Genomic DNA, 11,659 nt, shown 5'->3' with positions numbered 1-11,659 from the left:
CATTCATTTTCATCGAGGGGCCCAGTGGTATCATACTCTCACATAGAGGAATAAATCCCATTTTGATTATATGCGTTCGTCATGTACTTCACATCATACCCAATGATTGCCTTTATAACTACCTTGTTCAGGACAGCGTTTAACCATATCAAAGTATAATATGTCATACAATTGAAAACCAACATATACAACTCAGGTCTAAGGACACAAGACATAACCATTTTGAGATTCACTATTGACGACGATCCATGTAGTGACATCTCATGATTGGGTCATTCCAATATTCATCATCAATGAATACATATGAATTTTAGCCTCAACTAGTTAACTATTCACCATCAGTGAATAAAACTAAATTTCATAATAATCTTAATTCATGTTATTCCCATAACATGACCGATTATGGAGATTTTGAATAATCAACAATTATTCATGGATTAAACATGCTAATATAGAACACAGTGATATAAATGAAAACGACAGATAAAACTGCTTAATGTTCCAAAATATCCAAATACTAAATTACAAATGAAAAAGATCAGTAGCTTAACGAAGTCCAATATTACTAGCATGATCATCATGCTTGTTGTGCATCAAGGGCTTCGTGAACAGATCAGCCACGATATATTTGTATAAACCTTAAAAATATTAATTTCATTCCTCTCAATGACTACACGAATGTAGTCAAACTTTCGAAGAATGTGTCAGATAATTTTATGTACATGTGATTCTTTCGGAAGTGTTATAACAACCAAACTATCACAATACATCTTTATAGAAGATTTATTGTTGTGTACTACTTTGAGTTTAATAACAAACTTCCTTATCCAGACAGCTTTCTGAGAAGCATCTCAGGCAATAATGTATTCTGCTTCTGTTGTAGATTGTTCAACTGTGCTCTTCTTAGAGCTTTTCCAGTCAATGGTCTTGCCCATCATGACAAAGAAACAATGTGACTGGGTGGGATCGAGAATCATCTCAATCAGTTTAGAAACCAGCATTTCAACTCTTCTTCCAAATTATTGTAAACCAAGAACATATCTTTAATACTTTGCAAATACTTAAGAATGTTCTTCACAACAATCCAAGGTTCTTAACCTAGATTTTGTTGATAACGACTTGTCATACTCAAAATAACGAGACATCATTTCAGTACAAACCTGACATACATAATGGATCCTATAGCCGAAGCATATGGGATACATTTCATTCGTCTTATCTCATCATGTGTGATAATACTTTGAGACTTGCTCAAGGATATGCCCTTTTGCACAGACAATGCTCCAAGGTTGGAGTAATGCATGCTAAAACTCTGCAAGAAAATGTTTGTACTTTTACTCAAACCAATAAGCAATTCAAATCTATTTCTATAGATCATGATTCCAAGTATATAAGTAGCTTCTCCAAGATCCTTTATGTAAAAACATTTTTCAAGCCAAGACCTGAAATCTTACAAGTTGGAATGTATTTTCCAATAAGCAGTATATTATCAACATACAAGATCGAGAAGACTACTTTGCTCCCACTAGCTCAAACGTAAACACGGGGCTCATCTTGGCTTTGAGAAAAACCAAACTCTTTGATTTCTCATCAACCTTAAGATTCAAGCTCCTGAATGCTTGCTTTAATCCATAAATGGATTTTAGAATCTTGCATACTTTATTAGGATGCTTAGGATATATAAACCCTTTCGGCTGAACCATATATACGTCCTCGCTTAGGTCGCCATTTAGGAAAGCGGTTTGATATCCATTTACCATACTTCATAATCATGAAAAGTAGCTATGGCAATAAGTATCCTAATTTATAAAGCTCATGATCAGTGAAAAAGTTTATCATAACCTTTTGCCATGAATAGAACTTTAAAAGTGTTTACATTTCCGTCCATGCCAGTCTTCTCTTTGAAGACTCATTTACACCCTAATGTCTTACAATTGGGTAGAAGATTAATCAAGTCTCATACTTTATTATCTTTCATGGACTGCATCCTTGCATTCATAGTATCTCATCATTTGGCATATTCTCATAATCTGATATGACCCTTCACCATAGCTAGAGGGTTCATCATAATCCCCTAAATGAGGTTCATCTGAATTAATCAGAAGATAATACCTCAGGTCTATGAAGAGTTCTACTAGATCTATGACGTGCAGGTGCAACACGTTCTGGCTCACCAACAGTGTGTTCAGCTTTAACGTGTGGATAGCTAGTGTTTATAGAAGGTATGTTACTTTGTGTCTCTTGAATTCTTCAAGATCTACTTTACTCCCACTAAATTCTTGTAAGAGAAGATCTCTTTAAAAGAACTCAACAGACCGAGTAGAAAACACGTTGTTTTCAACTTGGTAGTAAAAGTAGTAACCCATTATTTTCTTTGGGTATCCCACAAAGTGACATTTAATACTTCTGGATTTTAATTTGTTTGAAGTGTCATGCTTCACATACGCTTCAAAATTCCAGACTTTCAAATAAGACAACTTGGGACTCTTCCCATGCCATAAATCATGGTGTCTTTTATACCTTCTTGGTTGGAACCATAATGAGTATGCCTGCTACAGCAGACTCAAATTCATATCCCAAAAAGATTCGATAGAGTAGTCAGACTCATCATAGATCGAACCATAACAAGTAAAGTTTGATTCTTCCGTCCAGACTCATCATTGACTAGTGCTGGGTAAGGTGGAGTGAATTGTGAGACAATCTCACAATTCTTCATGTGGTCCAAAAACTATTGACTCATAAACTCACCTCCTCCATCAGAGTGAAGTGATTTAATGATATTTCCAAGCTGATTGTTTACTTCGTTATTGAAGAACTTGAACGTTTCAAAAACTTAATGTTTATGTTTCAGCAAGTAAACATAACCATATCTACTATAACCATAGTTAATTTAACGAAGTAAGATTTACCATTTCTAGACATTGTTCTAAAGGGCCACATACATCAATATGTATTAGTCGTAAAAGATACGTAGCTCTTTCACCTAAATCGGAGAAATGAGCCTTTGTCATCCTTTCACATAAACATTACTGACATACATCAAATGACTCAAATCCATTTGATTCCAAAAGTCCATAAGAATGGAGTATTGAAATGCGTTGTTTATATGTCCAAGACGACAATGTCATAGATAGGTCTTATTCAAGCGTTGCTTGAATCGCTTGGTGGTACAGGTATACATAGAAGTCTCATTTGAAATCACACAATGCATATCAATTTCAAAAATACCATCACTTGGATAGGCATTAAGATAAAAAATATTATCCTTAGAAATTGAAATATCAAAGTGCGTAAATGCAAGTTCAAAACCAACATCTTTCAAACTATATTGCTCATATATTAGAAGCATTATAATATTGTTCCAACAAAACAATAAGACCACTTGCAAGAGTAAGCTCATAGTGACCAATGGCTTCAGTTGAAGCTTGATTCCCATTGCCCACTCGCAAATCCAGTGTGCCTTTCTTCAGTCTATTACTTCTTCTCATTCCTTTCATATTGTTAGAGGTGTGAAGACCACAACTGGTTAACAAAGATCCGGGAATCACTAGAAAAAGTATATAACTGTATATGAAATATACCTGAGTTTGCTAGTCTTACCAGCATTGCCTTTTTTCAGTTCAGATGGGTAGATAGGACAACTTCCTTCTCCAATTGCCAACCTTTCCACAATGGAAATATTCGGCATCTTTAGTTGGGATTTCCTTCTTGGAATGTGAAATTTTTTTCCTGTAAAATTATTTACCATATCCCTTCCACAAAGTATTCGACTTATTCTTTTTCACCCTTCCATCATATTTCTTCCTAATCATCGAACAACATCCGATAAGCATTTTGCTGAGTAGCAGCAACTGCCACAGCAGGAAGAACGGATAAGGGTTCTAAATTTCGTTCAACTTCCATTTATGCTCGAGAACAGTTCTCAGGTTGCAGTGTCAGTCTAGGAAGTTTGAACATTGAGTTTATCCTTCTCCAACAAAGAAGGATGTGTGTTTTGGCTTACGTTTGATTATTTGACATCTACAACGGATATAAGATTCAATTTAGTATTTTCGATATTGCGCTTTAGTAAATTAACTACCCAAGTTTTTATACTTTTTTTAAAAACAATTAATTTACGAAAGCCTAAGATCCACATAGAGGTTCCATAGCCACATCTGTTGATCAGCTAGCAGTTATGGAGTCTATTGGTAGGTAGCGGGTACCAATTGCATTACAAGTACAACTCTTAGATCTTTATGGGACCTAGAGATATATGTAGTCCTACAAACCACTATTATCTACTGGCATGTTTGTCCCATCCTTGCCTCGAACTCAGGTCTCACCGTGAATACGATTAAGTCGTCCAATTTGGAAACAGTGAAAATTCACGCTAGTCTCACTAGATCGAAAAATCCACCTCGTGGCTATAATTCGGCCTAGTCTCACTAGATCAGAAAAATAACAAGGAGTGTTTGCAAGTTCATTGGATGGCATGAATTAAATTTGACGGGTATTTTAGAAAAAGTCTGTGTCAACGAATAATGCATGCACACAAGATTCGCTACACTATTAGTTAAATTTTTTTAACCAATTATATATGTCGATTATGTTTGTGCGTAAAATTTGTTACTTAATTTCTAGCATATTAAAAATAACAAATACACAAACGTGTATCGTTTTAAAACACTTTTAAAAGATGTCGCTCATATATATTATTTGAGTTTTAAAATCATCAATTTTAAACTCGTTAGAGTTTAACTTTTAAAATCATCAATTTTAATCTTTAAACTCGTTACATGTTCTATTCAACATTTCCATCAAAAATATTTAGCATATACTATAATCAACAATTATATGTATAAATGCGAAAAATAAAACACAATCATGCATCACACACATACATATCCTAGCCCAAAAATCCTATACTTGATCTCATGAGCCGACATGAGATCAAGAGGTCAAACTAAGGACAATACCATAGCTCCCACTTGATTCAAGTACCAAGTGAAAACTTGTGCTGAACGCCACTGCCGTTAACTTGATCTAAACGCCATCTTCTAAGCCAAAATCTCGTGTCGTAACTTTAACTTCAATCTTCAATCTTCATCTTTTACATTTATTTAAAATTGAAAAATACAACTAATCTAATACTTTTACAATTTGAAATAAACCAAATTACAAAACTATGAAATTGAAAACAAATACAATACAACATGGCTTCTATGGCCTCTCAATAAATCAAATAACCAACATGACTTAAAACTGCCATGACCAACAATCACAACAATCACCCAAAACCAAACACAATGGTCAGGGCATGATGGGCTATGTATGCAACCACAATCTTAATAACTACATTATTAAAACCTACATATGGCTTGTCCATGGTTACAATGCATGTGTATAACCATGGAATAAAATAATCAACAATTATAATAAATATTCAAGCCATAACAATTAAATCTACAATTTAATAGTGATATTCTTTCAATCTTATTTGTGCGTCATGAGGTTAAGTCTAAATCAACCGAGTTGACTTTAAAAACCAAAAAGGTTTTGACTTTCACCAATACACCACAAAGCTAGATCTAAAGAATAATCACACGACAATTAAAACGGTGTAAAAGCGGCTCTGATTACCACTGATGGAAAATCGTGTGTACTTTTAAATTTAAATAACGCAGCGGAACGATTAAAATAAATATATTTTCATTTATTAATAAACAACTTTTATTAACATTAAAATAAGCATCATTTATTTTATTATAAACTTTCACACGATTAACGGTTCCCAACAAGATCCAATTACACCACTAATAATTGTCAAATAAATAATTAACAAAGTAGAGTTTAGATATACCTTTAGCGAACAATGCAAAAACGGTAGAAACAAGTGTCCACGTCTAGATTGAAACATATATTCAAAGTGTATGAATATCTCTATGGTTGATCCACACAGCACATCAAGCAACACCAATCGAATACTAGTCCGTATAATCCGTCAACAATATCAAATATTGTTTGATTTGTAAGAAAGCAAAAAGAATGAAAACTAAAAGAATTCGTTTCGTTATTTCCGTCGAATCACAACACGTAGCACAATTTCTATCTAATTCAATAATCAAGATCTTGAATATTTTATTAGATCAACACGAATGTTTCATATTTTGAGAAAAGCAAAGTTAAGTCCTTTAATTGTGTTTTAAAAAACCACAAAACCAACAATCCGCCTTCTTCTTTTATTTGTGAAAACTTAATAAATATCAATGTTGTTCTTCTATTTTTTTTTTCGCAAAACGATAGATAAATATATATGTATCAAAAATGACGGCTGAACTTGTTTTCATATTAGGCCATTTAACAAATTGATTGTGATGACTTCTCAATAACTACGGCCCAAACAAAAAACATATATAATATTTTATTTAAACCCAAAATAAAATAAGTCCATCTATTAATTTGTGGTTCAACGGTCCGTTAAATCTTTTATATTTAATTAAATCATATTTAATTAAATTATGCTTTCGAACTAAAGGTTATATAATTATATATCAACAATATATAATAATTAAATGGTGTCTAAATGCTAAAGTGTGTGACCCCATAGACCTGTATATAAGCGGTAGTATAGATTTGGTTATGACATGCACACTAAACCAACACATCTATCTGCTACATTTGACAGTGACACCGAGGTTAGCAAATTTGTTAGCTGCTGAAGAGATTCGCGATTTCTAGACCCAATATCACTTCGCAACCATGACCATGTCCAAACCCCATTTACAAATCGATCCGCAAGACAACAATTTTTATGAATTTCTAGCAAATATAACCTGGGAAAACATGTCTTTAACGTCTCACCTCCTAACCAAAAATCATTCAAAAACTTATAGAAGGACCATTTCCAACCTTTAACTTTAGAATATCATTTGGTAACCAATTATTTCTTCTCGCGGTATAAAAACTTTGCAACATGTTGAACAAAATACCTTTTATATTTACGGCGTTAGGATTAAAGACCGAATGATCACCATATATCGACTTTATCTCCTTAACCCACAATGAATTAGGGAATTCCACATATCGCCAAATCCACTTATAAATCAAACCAAGATTAAACGCCCTCAAGCTACCAACCTCAAGACCTCCATTTTCATGGGAATTAAGAACAACTTCCCATTTAACCCAATGCATTTTCTTATTCTCTTCACTCCCACCCCAAAAGAACTTTGCCAGTAAGCTCTCCAAATCTTTTAACACCGCATCCGGACATTTAAACAATGACAGATAATAAATTCCCATACTACCTAACACAGCTTTTAGAAGCGTATATCTCCCTCCAATAGAAAGCAAATTAGCTTTCCAACCCGACAACTTTTTACGGAACCGATCACATAAAGGTTTTCAATTACAAGGAGTATTCATATTGACACCAATTGGAACACCCAAGTATGTAAATGGAAACTTACCTTTCGAGCAACGGAACTCGTGAACAAAATCATCAACAACCGCCTCATGAACTCCAAGACCAAATAAGTGAGACTTGGAAACATTTAACTTTAACCCTGGATATCGAAAGAAATCATTCAACACTTGAATCGTATTATACAGACTTTCTCTATTCCATTCTGAAATAATTACCGCATCGTCCGCATAAAAAAGATGGGAAACATTTATCCCCGTTTCCGACACTTTTGCACCCTTAATGAAACCCGCATCCACCTTTTCTTTTAAACAAAGATGCAAACCTTCCATAATAATTAAAAATAAAAACGGACTTAGAGGGTCACCTTGTCTCAAACCGCGTCCAATCGAGAATTCTGCCGTTGGACTACCATTTACCAAGACTAAAGATCGACCATTCTTTAAATGCATTTTTATCCAATCGCGCCAACGGGAACCGAAACCTAAGGTGCCAAGCATATGATCCAAAAAAATCCCAATTTACCGAGTCATACGCCTTCTCAAAATCCACCTTGAAAATCATCAACTTACGCTTTCTCTTTTTATACCACCCGATCAGCTCACTTATAATAAACGACCCGTCCAGAATTTGTCTATCTTTGATAAACGCCGATTGAACCTCGCTAATAATTTCATCGATCACCATAACCAATCTATTCGCTAAAATTTTGGATATGATTTTGTATTGTACCCCTATCAATGAGATCGGACGAAAATCTTTAATACATAATGGATCTTGAACTTTAGGAATAAGAGATACAAAAGCTGATGATGAACCAAACGGTAACGAACAGGTTTGAAACGCTTCCTGTATCGAGCTGAAAATATCTCCTTTGAGTAACTCCCAATATTTTTTAATAAACAAAAAAGTAAATCCGTCGGGTCCGAGAGATTTGTCACTACTACAATCCCACACCGCTTTTTTAATATCCTCTTCCGTAATCTCTCCTTGTAAGTACTCGTTATCCTCTTCTGAAACAGTTCGATCAGGCTGAAAATTTGGAGCCGAAATACAATTTGGATCACAATTAAATTTCACCCCATAAAATTCTTTGAAAGCATTTTTAATGATTAACGGATTTTCTACCCAAACACCATTTAACGATAGACCATTAATCGATTGCTTCGATGATCTCCGATGTTTAAGCAGAGTATGGAAAAACTTCGAGTTTTCATCGCCATCCGCTAACCATTTCACCTTTGTTTTTTGAACGATATCCTTTTCGTCTATCGCTTGAATATCACTCATTTCATGCAAAATATAAGCCCTTTGTTGAAGTTCACTTGCATCAGCTATACCCCCATCCATTTTCAGCTCTATCTCATCAAGTTTCTCGGCTAAAACCTCATACTTTGACCTTCTAACAGCCCGATTTGATGCAACCCAAGGTTTTATACCCCCATCCTTGCTATCTTTAGATGATTCTTAATCTTCTGGTTGTCGGTTAGATTGGACTACATCTTTTTCGTGTTGTTTAGTTTAGTTTTGTAGGTCTTATGGCTTTGTTATTGGTTTTGCGACCTTTGGTTTGGTTTTCTTTATTTATGCTCGGTTCTTTGGTTTGTATGTTTAAGGAGATTTCATTATTTTGATGAATCTTCTTTTGTTATATGAAATTTTATCAGTTTTTGAGAAAAAAAATTAGCTCCCGATATATTGATGTTTAATTAATGCCACTAACTTGAAATGTAAAAGTAAATATGTTGTAAAGACTTACCTAACATACTCACACGAACGGAAACATGGTGTAATTTAAGATAAATTTGCGAAAAATAATATAAATTAATATAAAGTGACTGAAAAATATGATGATTTACGTGGATCAGTAAAACTATATCTACGTCCACGTTCAAATATTTCCTTTATTCTTATAGTGAAAAAGATTTAATTACAAGATATACTACATTACCACAAACCACAAAAATTTTAGTTCAAAACTAGAATTTAAAAAAAAATTATTTTTAACCTTTAACAATAATCTCTACTCTCTAAGAAAAGTCTTTGGATTAGACACTTGCGCATGAAACATATTGGCGGGGTGGTTTCTGTCACTAGGTTTTAATAAACTGTAGTATTTACAATGACACATTAAAAATGTGTTAACTATGTACAACTTAACAATACTGGTACAAAGTTAAAAAAGCCACAAATTACATAGATATTCAGTGGCATATTAAACAATTCCCACTAAGAAACTATTTATAATAGTATAATGACACATAATGAACTAACCATTAGAAATGTATGTCACTAATTTTCAATTTATTTATAGTGAAGTCACAGAAAATGCACACTTTCTACACCCGTAAAAGGAAACTTCATAATATTCACTACAAAAAATCTATCTTTGTGGCGAGGAAACTCACCGCATAAATGGGCAATCTCGCCGCAATAGGTCATTTGCGGCTAGGTATAGTCGCATTATACCTCGTCATCGTAGGTTTGCCGCCTTAATTCTTTTGCGTCGAAGTTTTGCTGCTAACGAAAGTGGGACCAACATTTATTAAGAGAAAGGAAAAAGTAAAGGGAAATTATATGGGCGGAACCTTGCTATATATGGGCGGAACCTATAACTCGAAAGAAACCCCTGAGTACTCCATAACCAATTTCAAACCAAATTGCATTATAAAAATTCTCATTTGAAGCTCGTAATAAAGACCTCCGGACACTCAAAAAAGGGCAACCACTTTACAAAATGGAGATAGTTAAACTATTGATGAATAGAGACCATTCTCGTCGATCTGTGATGATAGTGTGTAATATTATCGTGATGGCATGAAGCCTTTGGCACCAATAAGCCATTAGCTCGCCATTCATGATTCATGATGCTCGGCGTCAATCTCAAGCATATTTATTGAAGATACTCACGATGATGCCGAAGGCTTCAACACTCAAATTGAAGATGATGCACTTGCTCAAGAGCCCAGATTATCTTCTCAATATACTCGACACAGGAGATAATGACTTACAACAAACGTATTTAAGTAGATCCAATGTTATAGTGATGTAATTTATGTAGTCAAGAAAAGTCAACTATAGAAAGTCAAAATTAGGAAAAGTCAAATTATGTTAAAGTTAGTTGTAGATGTCTGTGTGTATATATATAGGTCTATTGTTCCCCATTGAATGTAATTTCATTTTCTAATGCAATCAACAATTTGTTGCAACTGATCTCCATTTACTTTCATGGTATCAGAGCTATAAACTAGCTCCGATCACCGATCACCATTATTTCCGGTCATCTTCTCCGGTCATCCATCACCTTTTCTGGTCGTCTTCTCCGGCCATACCTGCAATACATATTTTTCGAGCACTACATGCTTCCGCAACTCAATCACATCAAATACAGATCACAATTAATCAAATTGACAACCTAATTCAATCGAAAACCTAACAATTCACAATTAACTCAATCATAACACAAATTTACAAACTCACGATGCCGATTGCTGTTTCATCACTTGAAGAGGATCTGAACTCGCCAAATCATCCTCTGTATCTACATCAAAATGATCATCCTGGTTTAATACTCATATCAAAGAAGTTGACAGGATCTGATAACTACAGTTCATGGAGGAGGTCAATGATGATAGCATTAAATGCTAAGAATAAACTCAAAATTGTGACAGGAGACATCATTGAACCTGCTGCAAACTCACCAGTCAAGGCATTTTGGGAAAGAACTAATGACATGATCATCTCCTGGATCTTGAACACTATCACTGATCAGATAGGTAATTCTTTGAACTTTGTTAACAATGCTGCTGAATTGTGGAGAGAGCTACATGAACGTTACTCACAGTTAGATGGACACATAATCTATCAACTCACTAATGAAATCACACAATTAAAACAAGATAGCATGACAGTTGAGGCCTATTACCAGAAATTGAAGGGCTATTGGGATGAAATGGATGCCCTAGAGGCACCATACACCTACACATGCACATGTAACTGTGAAAATGGGAAACAAATGGTGAAAGGGATCAAAGAAATAGGTTAATTCAATTTCTCATGGGTTTAGATGAATGCTATACAAATGTTAGGGGGCAAATCTTGTTGATGCAGCCTATGCCTAAAGCAGCTAAAGCCTATGGAATGGTAAGACAAAAAGAGAAGCAAAAGGAGCACACTTCCACAAGACCTACAATCTCAGCAGCACTGTCCATGCAAATCAACAATACATCAAGATGGGGTGCACAAAGGGCATCA

The 11,659-nt window shown here is 34.5% G+C and overlaps 1 protein-coding gene across 1 annotated transcript; it reads left to right on the top strand.

The window, feature by feature from the left end:
• Positions 1 to 10,886: 10,886 nt before the first annotated feature.
• On the top strand, positions 10,887 to 11,450 carry LOC139863685 (uncharacterized). The gene has a single exon (XM_071852293.1). The coding sequence runs from the start codon at positions 10,887 to 10,889 to the stop codon at positions 11,448 to 11,450; it is 564 nt and encodes a 187-aa protein (XP_071708394.1).
• The last annotated feature ends 209 nt before the right edge of the window (positions 11,451 to 11,659 follow it).

The sequence above is a fragment of the Rutidosis leptorrhynchoides genome, chromosome 8, assembly GCF_046630445.1.
Source record: "Rutidosis leptorrhynchoides isolate AG116_Rl617_1_P2 chromosome 8, CSIRO_AGI_Rlap_v1, whole genome shotgun sequence".
Lineage (NCBI taxonomy): Eukaryota > Viridiplantae > Streptophyta > Magnoliopsida > Asterales > Asteraceae > Rutidosis > Rutidosis leptorrhynchoides.
The sequence above is the reverse complement of the archived record's forward strand: the minus strand, read 5'-3'. Positions and strand labels throughout refer to the sequence as shown.